Source organism: Cyanistes caeruleus, chromosome 6, assembly GCF_971803275.1.
Source record: "Cyanistes caeruleus chromosome 6, bCyaCae1.hap1.1, whole genome shotgun sequence".
NCBI classification, from domain to species: Eukaryota; Metazoa; Chordata; class Aves; order Passeriformes; family Paridae; genus Cyanistes; species Cyanistes caeruleus.
In genome coordinates this window covers 30092690-30111109 of record NC_141706.1, presented here as the reverse complement: position 1 = coordinate 30111109, position 18420 = coordinate 30092690, and the positions used below count along the sequence as shown (strand labels likewise).

The 18420-nt window shown below is 38.2% G+C and overlaps 1 protein-coding gene and 1 non-coding gene across 32 annotated transcripts in view; both read right to left on the bottom strand.

Moving 5' to 3' along the window:
• Positions 1-3137: 3137 nt before the first annotated feature.
• Positions 3138-18420, bottom strand: part of CKAP5 (cytoskeleton associated protein 5) — a 53475-nt gene continuing 38192 nt past the window's right edge. For 4 of the 31 annotated variants that reach the window (XM_086893533.1, XM_086893534.1, XM_086893536.1 and 1 more), the window contains 19 exons: positions 18259-18369; positions 17851-17976; positions 17037-17186; positions 16447-16650; positions 15601-15736; positions 14620-14813; positions 12216-12388; positions 11982-12005; positions 10864-11037; positions 10308-10428; positions 9439-9618; positions 8805-8992; positions 8337-8412; positions 7370-7558; positions 7124-7258; positions 6641-6724; positions 6388-6547; positions 4600-4754; positions 3138-3401 (listed from right to left, as the gene is read on the bottom strand). In XM_086893533.1, coding sequence (XP_086749659.1) covers positions 3147-3401; positions 4600-4754; positions 6388-6547; positions 6641-6724; positions 7124-7258; positions 7370-7558; positions 8337-8412; positions 8805-8992; positions 9439-9618; positions 10308-10428; positions 10864-11037; positions 11982-12005; positions 12216-12388; positions 14620-14813; positions 15601-15736; positions 16447-16650; positions 17037-17186; positions 17851-17976; positions 18259-18369 — 2835 coding nt within the window. In that variant the 3' untranslated portion in view covers positions 3138-3146. The remainder of the gene's footprint in view (positions 3402-4599; positions 4755-6387; positions 6548-6640; positions 6725-7123; positions 7259-7369; positions 7559-8336; positions 8413-8804; positions 8993-9438; positions 9619-10307; positions 10429-10863; positions 11038-11981; positions 12006-12215; positions 12389-14619; positions 14814-15600; positions 15737-16446; positions 16651-17036; positions 17187-17850; positions 17977-18258; positions 18370-18420) is intronic. The other 27 variants (XM_086893547.1, XM_086893548.1, XM_086893550.1 and 24 more) reach the window with 15 other exon arrangements.
• On the bottom strand, positions 10155-10265 carry LOC111930358 (small nucleolar RNA SNORD67). The gene has a single exon (XR_002865147.1). It is a non-coding gene; the product is annotated as a small nucleolar RNA SNORD67 (small nucleolar RNA).

Here is an 18420-nt window from a genome sequence, read left to right as displayed (position 1 = left end):
TTCTGTTCTAGTTTTTGACCCACCAGAGATACCCACCCCAGAGGTAACCACCCTACAGAACTTGTGGCATTACACAAAACACTAATGTCAAAAGTAAAGAAAGCAGAAGCTGTTTTGATCAGACAAACAATGTTCTCAGCTACAACAGCAGGCAATAAATACCAGCACCACTGTGTGCAATTCATCGTACAAGGAATAGCAGCTCAAATACATTAAGCAGCACTTCCAGTAAGTTCCTGCACAGCAGGAGGTGCTGGGTCCTCACTGTGTTTCCTCACAGGTGTTTTCCACCTGCATAGCAAGATTCTGAAGGATGCAATTCATGTAGTCATTGTCAAAGCCTGCAATGGAAGTATCCTGCACTACACCTGTTTGCTTATATTATAAAGGCTGTTTAGGGATCTCTCCAAAAACAAGCTTCAGTCTTTCACAAACTCCTCTGTAGCAGGAATTTGTGGACCACTGAGGACCCAGAAGTAGAGCAGTAAACGCAAATTCTTGACCATCCGATTTGTTCAGCCCAATTTTCTACTAAGACAACCATGAGATTTGAAAATTCTCCTTGCTCCCTATGGCACCACATTTCTAAACTTCTCACTTATAGTGTCATAAAGTCACAGAAACAGGCAACAGTGAAATTAGTTGTTCTAAAAAAAAAAGTTATGGATCAGTAGTGTCTGGCTATCTCCTTTTAGACGGCTCATTTGCGAACCAAGTTGAAGCAGCCCAATATGATTGCCCAAATAAAGAATAAAAAACAACGTCTCAAAGAAATCTGAAGGACAAAACCTCAACAGCTCAAGTTTCATGACTGTTTAAAGTCATTGATAACCACAGACATTGAACACTGAAAATGTTTAGCCCTTCTAACGTTTAAATTTTAAGCCTCGCCCCTTCAATACTAATAAATAATCTGTGACAAAAGAGGGGAACCAGGACCCATACTGTGACAATACAGTTTCTGGAGAAAGTCACTGTTCATATTGACTTGTTACAAACAATACAGAGGAATCATTTTTAAAATTCAGTTTAATGTTATTTAAATATTGTCTGGGGTAAAGATTAGGCTTTATTAATTTATGTGCACAAGTTTTAGTTCAGAACTCCCAGGATATTGAGTCCAACCAAACACTACAAAGACACAGGGCAAAAACTCATTCATAAAACCAACTATATCTTCTGCTACTCAATTATTCCTGTATTTCACCTCTGATTCAGCTTCAAATTTAAAATAAGTTTATGCAGGTTTGCAGGCATTGCTGTTTTAACATCCTGAGCTAATTAACAAATAGTTCTTCAGAATGTCTGCTGAATATGGTAAAGGAACATATGGATTAATTTAAATGTCACTAAGTTTCAGAGAGCAGCTAGTAGTTGAGAGGTAGTGGCAGTAACTCTAGTGTCAGCCAACACAAACTATTCACAAACTGCCCCAGTTTAAGTGCACAATACCACAGCACTTACCAATAAGGGCCAAACCTCCACTTGTAACAGAGCTCTGTTCCACGAGTGCATGCCCATTTCAGGTTAAGGGAGGAGACTGTGACTACTAAATCAAGGCAGTGGAGCAATGAACAGGATCATATCAGTTAACGCAGGATGGAGAACGCTCGCGATCACCTGCTATCAGTGTGCAAACTCACCATAAGCACCAAGCAGCTTTATGTCAACTGCAACCCCAGACTAGGGGTCCTGTGGAAGGAAAATTTCAGACATTTGCAGAAGCTCTGGCATAGATCTGTTGTACAAGTACTAATTTAAAGCCACATTTTTACTGTAATCAGGCAAGACAGTTTTAGTAATGGCTCTTACGCAGAGACTGCTGGTCCACATAGCAAACAACAAAAGCAGCAGTTACACGGAACAGATTAAAATCTAGCGTAGAACTGTGTTATTTTAAGCCTGCCTGTCCAACTCTTCAATAACTCTGTTCTAGTTATCAAACAGATGTGCAATTTATGCTTCACAACCAGTTTTCATATGGAAGTGCAGTAGTAAGGTGAAAATACATCACACCTCCCTAGAAATGCAAGGGCTAGAAAGGATACACAGTGTGTCTGTCTTAATCTTCATATTTGGAGCTTCTGAAAAAGGCTAATTACTCAAAAAAAAAAGTGGCTACAACTTTTGCAGACTACTTCTATTAAGGTGTCTTAGTTACAAAATGGTAACATCTGATGTTTAAGAGCAAAAAGAATGTAGTGTGTGAGGTTTACCTGCACGAGGAACACTGCTTAACCAGATGAGCTCAGGATAAATGAGTCCACTGACTGAACACCACTGCTATTCTATTCCATACCAACAGCAGCAGGCTCCCTCAAAGAAAGCGCCCTCAGATGGGACCACACAATCTGGGTAAAGGCATCACAAGGACTAGATAATTCAAAATAAGTATTACAGCAAACTAAGTATTTTCAAGTTACAGAAACTTATTCCAAAACAAAAAAAAGCAACTATATGAAAAATGTACTACTGTTCATAGAAGTAAGAGTGCAAAGTCTCAGGACTGCACCCACAGACAGTATATTTCCACTCATCTTCCTTATAGTGTATCCAAACCCCAAGGTTCATGTCAGCTTAGTTCAGTTTTAAGATGCCCAGTCACTAACATTCAGGAATAGAGAGTGACCTCTAACCAGCAGTCACTGCTGTTCCTACAGAGGCTGGTATAGTTAATGCAAACTTTATTTACAAAAGACACTTAAATTAGTTACTTCATGCCATGTGTCCATACAGAATCAACAGTTCAAGGATTACATGGAGAAGAATTCACAAAATTAAAAGTCAAATCACTAAAGATCTTCTAAGAGTTGAGAACTAGGAAAAGATTTTAAAGACAACTTTACAAATAAAAACCCCAAGTCATGAGAAACTAGTCTGAGCAAGAGGATGGTTGTTTACAGGTCTGTACACTAAAACTAATACACAGACAGCCTTCTATTGTCAAAGAGATGCTCATTGAGAAGCAGATTATGTACAAATACTTGTGCCACAATGACTCAACCCCCCAAAATCCACTGTATTATACATAAACCAGTTTGTATACATTAGGCCTAAACGAGGCCATTTAACTATGAAGACTTCTAGTTTAGTAAACTAAAGCTGAAGACAGCCCCAAGCAACAGCAATACCGTCTCTTTGCATCTCTATTTGCGACTGCTTTTTATTCTCTCCAATCTTTTTTTCAAGTCATCAATATTGGCTGCTGCAGAAGAGGGTGAAGCCAGAGTAGTTCCAATGCCAGATGAATGAGTCTGATTGGAGTCCAGGTCCAGATGTTGGTACTGCTCCCGGGATTCACGCAGCTGGGAGAGCTTACTATGAAGCATATCTGTAGAGGATGCGACTGTAGGGAGTGTTGGTTTAGAAAGTAGAGACGTCAGAGGGGGTCTGTCTTCCTGCTATGAGGGAGGAAAGTGAAGTGTTAAGACAGTGGTAAAGGCCATATAAAAAGTACAAATCATAATCAATGGCTTTTCATCTCTACAGGAAGCAATAAAAACAGAGGAAAGGGAAGAACACTACAACACAAATGGATCTGGAGCAATAAAGTCAGTTGCTGTCAAAGTCAGAACCATGCAAAGCTAATTACAATACTCAATTCTTATAATCTGAGTAGTTAATGTTTCATTTTATGTCAACAGTGACACAAAGAAACTAGTCTTTCAAGACCAAAAAATTCCCTGCAGACCAGAGTTTTACTGAGAGAGACTGCAAGAGTCTTGAACAGCTTAAATTCTAACACAAAAGAAAAAACCCTGCCTATGTGCAACATCAGCAGATGATGAATTTTCTGGAAGAATGAGAAGAGGAAACTTTAACTGACTGGCAAGGCTGAACCTGTCAAAGACTTAAAAGTGTCAATTCACTGTTCTTTTACCAACTAATATATCCATCTGAGTTACTTACCTTGTTACTATCATCTAGGAAACATTTCTCCTTCCTCAGATCTCTAAGCCAATACTCAAATTTGTGTCAAAGTTAAAACAGTGATGCATTTGGATGACTATTCCTGGAGTGAACATCACTTCTCACATGGCCAAATTCAAATTTCAGGAATTGGCACTAGATTCTTAACACAGAGATCATTGAACTGTAAGAAATTTTGGTCCACAAGTTTCCAATACAAAGCTCATTCACCATTCCTGTAACTCAGTACCCAGACACTGAAAAACTTCAAAGTTTTAATTCAGCTCTCATGATTGTTTCAGAGCAGAAAGATCTGGAATTTCCACATCATTCATCTCTGAGGTATTAACTTTTAGAAAATGGTTGTTGTTTGAACCTTTCTGAGACTCAACTTCCCAGAAAGGGAAGATAATAAGCAAGAGGCCTGTAGAAACAACTTGCACATAACACCAGTGATGCAGACAGAGTGGATTAAAATGTAAGCCTACTTAGCCAAGTAATGAGTTTAAAGCCATTTATAATAGAAATAGTGACATGCAGTGAGTAGCCAGGACATGCATAATAAGTGAAATATCATACATTCTGATTGGAATCTGCCTTCTGGCATTTGAATTAAAAAAAAAAAAAAAAAAAGCAAAAGCAAATTAAGTGCCTCCCCAGGGGATTTACAAGTGGTGTCAAGTACAATACCTTTGCGTTGTCAAGGCCACAACGCTGCCTGAGGATTTTTAATCTTTCCAAGTAAACTGAAGGCCCCACTTCCTCCCCATTTGTATTTCCTATAGTTGAAGATACAGTGTGGGTAGACGCAGGAACACATGTTCCTTCCATCTGAGTAGAAATTCCTGGAGGATGAAGGGAAGGAAGGAGGAAAGATAAAAAAAATTTAAAACATCAGAAAGGCATAAACGTCTTGGTCAGTTCCTTGAAATAAGATGCAATGGATGAAGAAACAACCAACCTATTATTTTCTAGTTATTTGCATTTGCTAGTATAGACATATCTGGCCTTTCGTGTCCTTGCAAAAGTGACAACTGAAAACCAAGAAAAGAAATGGAGAAATTCAAGGAGTGGCTGCAGAGCAGCTCTAGAAGTGCTGAAGCCAATAGCTGAAGAGAACAGTGTGGGGAGAGGAAGATGCTGATGTGCATCAGCTAATGTCCAACAGGAGAACTGAGAAACTGGCAAGGTAGAAGATATCTGGAGTTGTTGGGTTTTTGGGTTTATCACTAATTCTAACCTATCCTTATCTCTCATTTGTGCAACTTGAAGCTTTTTATTCCAACTCAGTCTCAAAAGAGTGATTTCTGGAATGCACGTAACAAGGTTTGTAAAGCTTCCCTACCAAGAGACTAGAAAAGGAATTTATAAGATGAAAAAAACCTTATCCATTATTAAAAAAATTGCAAATTCTAAGACTTGGCATGGACAAGGATTTGTTCTCACTAATTTACTACAAGGGTGTTTAAGATAGATAAAAAGAGAATTAAGGTTAAGCATTTATACCTTACTCTAAATGAAGCACTGCTGCAATAAGGAACAGCAAGTTCTATTATATCAGACCTTAAATTAGGGAAGGAAAAAAAAAAAGACAACTGTGGCATGTAAATTTGGTTTTGAAAACAGTTGAACTAATATTTCTCAGTTGTACAAACTTTCATGATGAAAGGTAGAATTTTCTGTCCTGCATAGTTGGACACATTAGGAAGTTCTGAAAGAATCTCATATCATCTGTCTTCCTAAAGGAATCTACAATACAGGGGTAGGAGAAGAAGCAGTAGTAGAAAAAAAGCTAAAGTTCCGCAGGACACTATGAAACAAGTAAGAAATAAAAGTTAGAGGTAGTTTTGCTAGACTGTGTATCAGCTTTTACTGTTAGCTAATAACTTCCTTCCCTAATATTTCATTAAATACTCCTCTGTATTTATCTGCAATGAAAAGACTCAGCAACAGTTTTACAGCAATTAATCCAATTTAAAAGCTAATTATTGGAAAGGGATCATCACAACACAGAAATAGTTAATGTAATTTAAAATAAGCTTTCCAATTACACGGAAAATACCACTACTAAAATGCCTCCTTACATGTTTTTAGTAACAAGGTAAAAGAAGAATCTGACAGCGGCAGCTGCTGTTTTAAACCAGCTTTATAAAACCTTGCAGAACCAATTCTTGATACCAGATATATGAAACACAGGCTAATGTTCAACCCACACTACAGGATATGGATTAAAACCACATTTGCCAAGCCTTTCAGATGTTTTCTACATTTGCCGTGTGGTCATAACTTCTGTTTTTGTAAACGAAGAATGCATACTCCCTACAAATGGTGCCTTGTGAAGCAACACAAGCAGCAAGAAAATATATGGCTTGCTTCAGAAATCCATAAATGTATGCAAATATTAATTTCTACCATGAGACAAGGTAACTGTTCTATCTCTGCCTCTCATAAACCAATAAGTTTCTCTATAACATGTACCTGTAGAAGTAGCAATGCGTCCTTTCCCTTCCCGTTCTGTTTCTATCAGTCGGAGGCCTCTTTCCACATAGCTTTGGAAGAACTGTGAGGAATTTTTCAGGAAGGGCTCAATGTCTGCATCAGAATATTTCTTCTTGTATTCATACAGTTCTGCCAGACCCTGGGAGGGAAGAGTTATTATGTATTACTACAACTGCTGCAAACACCATTCTAGTGTACCACGCTCTCTTTCTTGTGGGAAGGGGGCACTCACCTCCTTGGTGTTCTCCTTTGAGCCAATCTTCTTAAATATTTCTGCCAAAATATCATTGACTTTGGCTTTTGAAGCCTTTTCCTCCTAAATAAATAAACAGGAGAGTTTTAAAACAAAGCAAATAAAACCAAACGAAATCATGACACTCAAGACACCCTCAGACCTGCTAGATGAATACAGAGCTTCCAAGATGAAGAAAATCTTGAAGTGATCAGGGTTCTACATAGACACTTTATACTCAGTATATGAGCAAGGAAGCTGTAGGACTTCATCCTGGGATATGCACAGAATACTCAGGTAAACACACACAACAAATTCCCAAAACAGCTGCAAATGAAAATTTTGCTTTAGAAGAGTATTTCCAATGTTAGTTGCATGTTGAAAAGGGAATTATTTGATATTTCACAAACACAAAATTAAGTTTATTTCTTAAATAAGTTGCTTTATACTCACTTCCCCTGCCAACACATTTTCGTTACTTACTATGCGAGAAGCTCCTTTTTCTGTATCCTTATCAGCTTTTCCAGTCTGGTCCATGGCATGTTTCATTACTCTACAAAGGTGAGCTTCTAGCTCTGACTCATTTTTGTTATCTATCATTGTTAAATGATCTAAGATCTAAAATGAGAAAAAAGGACAATTAAAAAAAAAAAAAAAGAAAAAGAGGAAAGACTCTAGAGACTGCATGAACATCCAATTTAAAAATATATGACTAGTGATTGCTCTGACCTTGGGCCCTTTCAACTTGCACAGGGTGTGAAGCAGAGTCTTCAATGTCCTAATAGGGAACTCACTCTTACATTGCTTCAGCTTCTCTTTGGGAAAGACCTTCATGAAAATGTGGATATCCAGCAGAATCCGATCCAGATTGATGCTATTAATGGTTTCCGGAAGAAGACGCACCATTCTCCACAGACACTGGAATGAGAGGCTGACTTAAAGCACGACAACTCAAGAAAGAAGCACTTGATTATATAAGGACAAGTTACACAACACTATTACTGAGCCACTTCACTCTGCTAGCACATCATACAGGCAACACACTGTGTCTGTTGCTCAAGCTAATTTGCACTGGTACATACTTTCTTTTTGTAACTGGCTGTACAATATCCAGATCTTTCTTTAGAGCTGATGCATAAGTGAGGTGCTGACTTCTCTACCTATAACAGGAGACTGAACGCCTTGTGTGAAGAAATTTCAGCAGATAATACATATATGCTATGTACACCTACACACAGCACAAGTTCTTTAGATTTAACCTCATTAAGAATGCCTGAGCTGTCTTTAAATCATGCCATCTACAAAAGGGTGCTGTATGGCAAGAAAAGATGGTGCTCATGCTTTAAATGAAGATGCTTGTCTGTTCACTCTGCCTGTCAATACAGATGGCAGGATACAAGCCAGCTCCAGTCTGGCACTGTTTGAATCCATAGTACAGTGCGGTGCCTAAGCAAACAAGCCCAGCAGGTGACTGTTACACCTCTGTGTGCATTTTGTATCAGTGTACTCAAGTTTCTGTAAACTATTAACAGGTATACAGCTGTCTCCTCAAGTTCCTATATGTGACATCTAATAAGATCAGAATTATAGAAGTTATAAGAAATGTTTCAAGTTATGGACACTAATATTTTTTAACTCCACCTGTTCTTTCAGGTAAGGTGATTCAGATAAACCAAAATCTCTACTACTGGCTCACCTTCATGACAAGTTCTGCAAACTTAGGAGAACTGGCTGTTGCTAGAAGACTGTCTTGGAGCAAAACAAGCAGAGCACTAGAAAGGAATAAATTTATAAAGGTTACACAGAAAAAAAGTGCTATACATGAGAAAAAAAGATGCCAATTCCCCACAGAATATTACACCAGTGATTTGGGTTAGTCCAGCAGATGTGCAATAGCTCTCTCATTTGTAGTATATTAATAGAATTTAAGATACAGTCTGCTGAACTTCAAAGCACAAAGAATCATACTAAACTGGTTTGTTTAGCATGTCTCCAGCTGTGCAGTAAAATTCTGTTCACAATCAGTGATCATTCTTTATTAGATAGCTGAATGATTCTACAGACATCGGTCTTTGCTTACAAAATAACTAACTAACTCAGTCACTCAAGGAACGCAAGAGAACAGGTAAGCAAGAGCAGTAATTGTGCAGTTTTCATTACATACCTCAAGATGTTGGTCTGGTCAGACTTCTCCAGTACTTTCACTACCAAGAGGTTGACTGATCGGATGACCTGCTCACCCTCCTCAAGATCTTCAACTCGAGAATCCAGCATTAATGTAATAAGACCATGCATTAGGTCTTTAAGCACACCAGTGGATGCTTCTCGAGCCAGACTCTCTATCTGAAACAGCTACAGATTGAAGAAAGCGTAAGTTTTCCCTGCACATGATCCTTTAGTATAGGGACTTCTCTAGACTACACTATCAAACCATGACATCTTCCCATTTCCCACAACAGTAAAAACAGTCAAAACACAGCTATGAAAAAAGTTTTACTGTGTGACTTCTGAAAATACTCAGGCCACCAACACAGCACTCAAAAGGTAAAGAATATTAAAAACAGAGGTTAACAGAAGTCTTAGTGGCTGTATCTTGCAGAAGCAGAGACCTTCTCTTCCCCAACTTTTCATTCCCTACCTGTTCTCAAAAGGTGTGTTGATGAGCATTTGGCGACAAACCTTTGTAAGAAAGACTCAGTAGTAAGCTAACCTAGGCACAGAACAGACATTCCATTCTCCCACAACTTCTGCACAGGAGTTGTTTGCTCTTCACCTTATCTTTTACAGAAAAGCCTTACCGTGATCATGCTCCCAATAATACAGCTGTAAAGTCTGACAATCTCATCTTTGTCCAGCTTCTCGTCTGCCATGTGTGTGTTGTAGATTAACCGGAGCTGCATAAACGTGGCTATTAGGAACTGGTCAATATGGCCAGACATAGCTTCTGCTTTGTCCTCCTGTTTGAGTACCTCATCAATCTAAGATTTAAAAACAGAATGCTCTAATGAAGTCAACACAATGCAAACAGTACAAAACAACAATTTAAGTAGTGTCCTACAAGAAGGTTTTTGCCATGACCAATCCATTTGCCAAGGCAGTTGTATTCTAAGCTTTCACCCAAAATCAGTAGCTAGAGACTTGTATTGCTAATCCAAACCCAACCACTTACTGATATTTTTAGAGAACTGCAATCTTATCCTGTAGACAAATGAAAACATCAACTACTGCATTATAGATGCTGAAATTTACAGCTTTATGAAATCCTCTGAACAAAAAAAAAAATTTAAACACTTTAAGTCACCATAAATTCATGCAAAAACTATGGGGCAAAACAATTCTTCTAAATTTTAACTGTTATAGAGATCCTTGACAGAGGTTAAGTCTCATTGACTAACTGGCTTTTTCAAAGTCATAGTACAAATAATTTGACAAAACCAAAAATATAACACAGAAGCACTAATGAAAAAAGCATTAAGTTGTAGAATAAACTTCCAAGTGGAATTTCTATTGCTAAAGCGAGTCAGATGGCCCCTGTGCACTTAGTTTTGTCATCAGGGAGATCCTGAGCAGAGCCCACGTCACCTGACATGATTGCTCCACCACAGTGCAACTCATCACCCTCGCAGGCAAAGTACAGTGTGATTAATTGCTACCTTAATTCACTTACCTGTGTCAGAGCCTGGATGCTTGTATTTATATCACCACTGGCTACTTGGGAAATGACAAAGTTGATAGTAGAAGCTGTGTTACTGTGCATGTCATCAAAGTGAGGGGACACAGCACGGATTCTAAAGGGTTGAACACAGGATTGATTACTATTTGGAGAGCTACTTTAGTATGCACCTAACTGGTGTATTTCAATGATGATTTAGAGACTAGGAAAAATTATTTCATTCTTCACTGAGGATTCTCAAGGAAGGAATCATTCCTTTTACCATGTCTATTGCACTATTTGTAAAGACACTGATGATGCACTTACAAACTCAAGACCCTCTAACTATAAAAATGCCTAAGTAGAACTCACATTTTTCATTAAAAATAACTGCTCTCCAGATTTCATAAGAGTACAACACACTTTTGTTTTGCCATCTCTTCCAATCAGCTGACATTACCCTCTCATGAAAACAAGTATGAATGTAGAAAAAAGCATTATCAATTCACCATCTCAAAATACTTTTTAGGCAGCCCAGTTGATTTCACCTAGGAGTTAAAACTAAACTCACTTGGGCTCAGGAATCAAGACCGGCTCAAAGATATCATCTAGTTTGTGCTGTACAAGTGCTGGCATCTCACATCTGACGGTTCCATTGTCATTTTCAATTTCATCAAGATCCAGCTGAAATTCCCGTGGAACTGAATGTGTTGTCTCAGAGTGGCTGCCCATGTTGCGATTTTGGCTACAGAAACCAGGAGATAGTTTTAGTTTATTATACATACAGTGCTTATTATACATACACAAGAGGCAAGAATATTAGCACTAATATCCACTGGTAGCCCTAAAGCTCTCATAGTAGCACAGGTTTTGCAGTTTGGATTATATTCAAGCCCCTTAACTCCCTTTGCCTTTCCCCTAGTCCTTAGTAAAACAAACACTGTAGGCTAGAAGAGCAGCTGCTACTTACTTGCCCTCCTAGTTTCTCTTTTAAACCACAAGATGCCCTGTACCTGTGCTAGGTATGCATGGGTGGAGATAGCTAGCACAGTTTACAGTACTAGGCTACTTTACTTCCTTTACTAGTATAAAGGAATATAACTTTAAAGTTTGAGTGGCCTTTTTTCACCTTTGTTTTTTTAAAATAATGGATAGGATGCACATGTACAGAGCAACCTCACAAGCTCCTCTGAACCTAGGACTCCCAGCATCCCCTCATGACCTATGCTGCATATCAGATTTTTCAAGGAAATATTTTAATACATAGCTCTCAGCACAGACTTTTATTCCCAAACAATGAGCAGGTGGTAAGGAATAGTTCCTGAGCTTTCTGTTTCAGGTACTCTTGCCCCAGGCTCTACAGTTCACACATGCTTATCCATTTCTATGCTTTGTGTCTAACATAACTAGAACAGGGCCCAACAAATACCAAGTTAAATGCAACTGGAAGTTCTCCCAATATTTTGAACAGTTGCTTAATGTGGAAGTGCCATGTGTGTCTGCAGCTTGATCTACAGTCACCTTGGCAGAAACCCGTATTTCTGTCTTCTTTCTTTTCTTTAATTCAGAAACCTGTAAATAACCTAGAACTAACCACGGGAAACCCATCACCCTCAGGAAGGGATGGCTAGGATAGAAATTGAAAGATACAAGAGCCTTGCTACCAAGGAGTTAGTGGGCAGTACTTACATCCTATAAGTGCGATACATAATTCTGTCCATGGAGAAGCAGTGAAAAAAGGCACAAGACCATTTAGAAAGATTTAAAGACAGACAAGACAAAAAATTTCAGACATTTAGATTTATATTATTTGGCCATTTTTCACAACATGCAAAGATGATGATACAGGAACTAAAATGACATTGTCAGACATATTGTCACATACACTATGCAAGCAAGAGACCATAATGTAACATTACATACTTGAGTTTGGAGGACATGTCCTCAGCTTGTCCCTTGCGCATCATGCTGGCGTTGGCACTCATGTTCTGAGTACGCTGGGGTTTCTCCTCTGCCTGTCTCACTGGAGCAGAAGTGGGTCTCTTGGCTGACCGCTTTATTCTTTCCTCCAGCATGCTCATGTCTTTCTCTGAAAGCTGTAACACACAATGCTTTCAACTCAACTTGAGTTGTATGGGTTTTAGAAAACTCAGTCACCTACAGGATTCACACCATACTTATTAGTACAGACTGAAGTTCTCTAATACGAAGGTGGGAATTTTGTCAATGCTACCTCCTAGGAGCAAACTCACCAGGACACTCTGGACTATCAGGTGCTACTTCAAGAGCTAATAACACACGTTGACAAGCTGTAATACAGAATACTCCTATTTCTAGCCCACATAACTTTCAAAAAACAGTACATCTTCAATTCAAACTATAGTACTATCCTGTGTTAGTAATTGTTGCATGTGTTGCTGCAAAACCCCAAACAAAAAAACCCCACCCACCTTTCTATATTTGCTATTAGCAGGCCAGGCAGTAATTTAACACTCTAGACCCTGCCACAGAGGCCAGAGTCCTGACAGTTGTCCTGTTCAATGTACTCATAATTCAATATGAACACCAGATCAGGCAACTTAATGCTCCAATTTACCTGCTTATCTACCAGACCAAAGACTACCAATAACTCTATTTGAGCAAAGATAGGTACTACAATTTCATGAGAAGTACTCTCCAGCATCCCCATGATTTAGAAACTTTCCCGAGAACCCATAGATGGGCCATACTGAAGCTCAGAAGATCATGGTTTAAAAGGGCTAAATTGTTCAGGTGCTACAGTTTTTCCTTTACCTTGAAAATTCAAAACTAAACAGACTATCTAGAACTGAGGCAGAAGCAGATTGCACTCTGAACAATTGTTAAATAGGATGAAAATCTAAAATGTTAATGAAAATGTAACATTAAACCTCATGGGAACCGTTACCAGAGAAAATAAGAGTCACATTAAATTTCAACTTTTCAAGAAGCTAGAAGTTTAAACAAAAAACAAACCAACAACAAAAAAAAAAAAAAGAAAAAAAAAAAAAGTAAAAAAAAAAAGAAAAAGAGGGCAGCCTTGCTTCTCCTGCTTGTCATATTCCATAAAATACCCATCCAATAGCTTGCATGCCCTATGGCATATGACACAACACAACAAAGCTGCAAAGGCATGAAAATATCTATCATACTCCGATCAGTTTTAGTGCTGCTAGAAACATTATCAAGAACAAATCCAGAGAACAGAACTGTAAAAAATTATCTAACCGCTCTTGATTAGATCTCAGATTAGAATTCAGTGTACTTAATCTGATATGCACAGTAATTATAAACACAGTTAACTAGCTTTCCACTGTTGGGCACTGGAAACTGAGTTTGGCCACCTTCAATTTTTACAGCATTTTAGATAATAATAGCTAAGTATGATTTTCAGAGAGCAAAAGAGCAGCAATACAAAGTGACATAGTACTGACACTTCAAAAATGAAATGCAGTAAGATAAAGCAAGCAATCCAAACTTACAAGACTTCAACTTCAAATTTATTGGATAAATTTGGCATAAAAAAAAAAGCTGAGGACTTAACTGAGCCCAAACAATTAGCTTTTTTTAGCCAAATAAGTTATCCAAATATTCTCAATCAGAGGCATTACTTGTACAGTTGACTATAGCGCAAGTTACTCTTTATGAGCAATTTAATTCCCATGAAGATCAATGTTTTTCTCTTTTTTTTAATTTCCAGTTTTCTTTTTCATTCATGCACATCCAGGTTACATATACATCTCTTTTATTTGAGACAGGCTGGGAGCTGGGGTTGGGGAGCATGCTGAAGAGAAGGCTCCGTGGAGACCTCATTGCAGTCTTCCAGTACCTAAAAGGGGCCTACAGGGAAGCTGGAGAGGGACTTCTAACAGGAGCATGCACTGACAGAAAAGTGGTAATTAGTATAAATTAAAGAAACTAAATTAAATTGGATTAAAATATCTTGATTTTGAGAATGGCTGAGGCAATGAGACAGGATACTCTCTGAAGTGTTCAAGTGTCTCTGCCCATGGCAGGGGGTTTGGACCTAAATGGTTTTTAAAGACCCTTTCCAAACCATTCTAAGATTTCATATATTCTACAGTCTGGGATTAACCAGATAGCCATCAGAGGATCTATGATGTAGTAAGTTATTTTCAAAACCACAAAAATCACAATAACAAGCAAAACAGTGCTAATTCCCTACAAAAGTGTAAGGATTTAAAGAAAAACCAAACCACCAAACCCTGAACAAAAAAATCCATAAACCAAACCAAGCACAGCACCCTAACCCCAAATCCCCCATAAACTTATTTGCAGTTATACTGACATTTCCAATCAGCTTGAACACTTGGTCACCATGGACGTTGTAGACTGTCACAATGGTATTCAGTGCAGCGTTGCGCACAGTGTTGTCTCGGTCACCGATGTGAGTTGCCATTTCTTTTAAGGCTTTCCCTGGAGTTGGCTGGCATACATTCATGCCATACGATTCAACCAGACATCCAAGCTCTTCCAAGCATTCTAAAAGAAAATAATATATGCACTTTCAATTATAAAACTGCTGGAGAAAGAGCACTCCCAATTCCTGTGTTGCTTGCACAACTTGAATGTTTACTGTAGAGAACTGCCTATCATAAAGCTGATGATAAATCTACTCCAGGTGATTTATGGGATCAATAGTAAGCTACAGCAGACCACTTCACAGATAGTATCTAAAAGCTGTCAGTCACTCCTCTACACCTCAAGTATTTCCCATAATCATGTATGAGCAATGTTACAGTTAGCATCACATTCAGGTAAACAGTTGTGAGCTGGCAATACTATATTATGTATAGAATTCAACTTTCTGCTTATACCAGGATAAGATATTTTCCAAGTGACAGATAGTTTGAACTACAAATACCACAACTTTATTACAGACATTACTTGTGGTGAGACAGATGTACAGTGTAGAGACATGTCTTGATCAGATTAACTGATTCCCCTGCTGAGTAGGAAAGTAGTATTGTCACTGTTCTCCCCAGCACTGTTTCACTAAGAAAACAAGACTACTCAAAGGACTCATAATACTCATAGCAACTCAAGAGATTACTTATCTTTGGGGGAGACAAAGACACCAAAAAATAAAAAGCAACATGTAGCTACTTGAAATTCTGATCATTTAAACACTTACAAACATCTGCATAAAATGCCACGTGCACACAAATTTCACATCCCACCCAACATTCTTATGCTGTGTTTTTCAAGATGTAAGCCAAAGCAATTTCAAGTACTTTGCACATGTGCAGTTCAACAGGCCATTTCCCACCTGCACGTTGTTTGGAGTTTTTTGATTTTGTCCCCTCCATGATAAAAGGGAACATCTTGCTGGCAGGATATATGAGACACATTCTGTTCAGAATTGCACGTACATCCTTACGGATGACATCTTTCGGTTCTCCCACCTAATGGAAAATTAATTTAAAAATAAAAATTAAAAAGAGGGGAAGAAATACAGAATATTTTATACCATCCCCATGATACTTTTGACTACTCTAAATAGTCTTAGGAAAGCCAGAATCATTCTTAAGGTAAAATCCCTTTTTTGTCAATGGCTTTTAACGGGTAATATGCAATACAGAATCATGAAAATGAGAAAAGACAATGTTAAGATCATTAAGTCAAACTGTTAAACCAATACTGCCAAGTCTACCACTAAACTATGTCCCCAGGTGTGACATCTACATGTCTTCTAAATACTTCCAGTGATGGAGACTCAGCCTCTTCTCTGGGCAGCCTGTTTCAGTGATCGACAACCCATTCAGCTGGGTTCTGATCACTGATCAGTGAAGAGATTTTTCCAAATATCCAAAGCCTCCCCTAGAACAACTTGTGGCCTTTTTGCTCTCATTCTATTCAATTGTTACTTGACAAGACAATACCAACACCCCCCTCACTACAACCTACTTTCAGGTAGTTCTAAAGAGCACCAAGATCTCCCCTGAGCCTCCTTTTCTCCAAGTTAAAAAACATAGCCTTTTGAATCTCAAACCAGCCATCAACTGGATTTAACTCCATTCACAATATATTTAGAATGAACATACTGCCATGTTTGATAGTAATCTGCCATATTCCTCATGAAAAATAACATTAGCTTCAGTAAAACAAATTGTACCTTTAGGATAAGATATGGGATGAAAGAGGATGCTTCATTTTCAGTGAGGTGATACTCTTCTTGATTCAGCAAATTGAAAAGCAATTTAAGGTATTCAAGTGCTTTCATCAAAACACTTGTGTTGGTATCAAAGAACCTCAGGGTAAGCCATTTTAGGATCAAATCCAGGCAGCTGATGACTCCATCTTTTTCACTCTCCAAGTGCTTGAAGAAAGTGAAAAAAAAAAAAGGTTATGTAAATGAAACACACATATACATTGTTCAAGAAGAAAATAAACTAAGCTATGTCTGGTAAAATAATCTACACTTATTGGTAGATTCTTAGAACCATACATACTGACTTAACTTACATGGCTTTCTGAAATTCTAAGAGAAGTCTCTGGTGAGGAAATTTTCCCTTCTCCCAGGAAACAGTATTAATACCAACCTAATCATACCTCTCAAAATTATTTCTATGTATGTTTAAGTTTCAACTACACAGAACACTGACCTCTGGCTCCTCAAAGAATTTCTATTTTAATTTAAGCAGTATTTTTCCTAGCACAGAGTAATTCTATCAGCCTCATCTTCTACCACAAATCCAAACTCACCTCAATCATAACAGTCAGTGCTTTGTTGTGGTGCTGGAAGTCTGCATGAAACATCTCATCCTGTAGCCATTTGGCCACACAAGTGGACATCTGAGTTTTTAGCTGTTCAATATATTCATCACGGGGAGTAGTGAAATTCCACTTTAACACCTGTAAAAGGCAGCATTTAGAATTCATGTAAAGCAATACCTTTTCTTCCTAACAGATGCTGCTGACTGAAAATCTTTTAATTTTTCTTCAGAATTTGTTTTCTAAGCCTCCTTATTGCCAAGAAGTAATGAAAAATCAGTGATTGCTCAACTTTTTTTTATGTGACAAGTTTTCTTCAGATGGACTAGTTATCCTTATGCCATTATCTTAATGATTATCTCGAAGTCGTTTTTAAGCTATAGACAGGCCTACCTACTAGCAAGTTACAAAGAACGTGCATATTTTCAATAACAGAATTTCACTACAATCTGCTAAGTTTGGGGCTGCTCAAAATAAGTATATTAAAGCATTTGCAATGTACCCTAGAATTCTGATATTGTACCTGCAAACAATTGACTAAGCTTAATGATACTTCATAACTTGAAAAATGTAAAAAGGCCTCTGGCTTTTATGACAGGGCATAAATGCACAAAATTTGAAAATCAGAAAAGAAACACCACAGTAAGCCCACTATTGATGTGTTAAATTCAACTCAAGAATCAGACTCCAAAAGATGGACAGTGGCTAACACATGCCACAGTATATTTAATTCTAAATTAAAAACTAAAGAATGCGTCGAAAGCCTCCACTTCAAAACTTGTGAATGCATTCTGGTTTTTCTCACCTTCAGAGCTTTCTCTTCTTTCATCCTCTGTTCTTTCCCATTTGGGACAATGATAAAAATAGGGCCTGATTTATCATCATCTTCCTTCAGATTAGGCTTGCTTATCACCTTCTTTCCCTGTACACCCTGAAAGAAGCAAGGTATTAGCAGGCAACACAAGCCATATATATGCCTCAGTCCCAACAACTGCCAGCGTTAGATACCTGCCACCCTCATGCTGCCTATGTGTACAAAAGCCAGAGAGAAGCTGAAAGAAAAATGTTGATTAGAAGTTTAAAAGTACGTGCTCAGCCACTGTGGAAGCAACACCCATGACAGTGTGCACAGTAGTACTCTGTGAATTATGACACATCACTCTCAACCAGCGTGCTAGTCACCCACACACATCCCTAAAACTCAACGCGGTACCTGTTTGATAGACTGGCTCTTTGTCAGACTTGAACCGCCCTTGCTGAGGCTTGCATTAGCTTTGGATAGGCGGGCATTACCCTTGGACATATTGCTATTAACATCTGACTGCTGTAAATAAGCCATAGAAAAGTCTTTGCTGTGGATGTGTTAAAAGGTTTG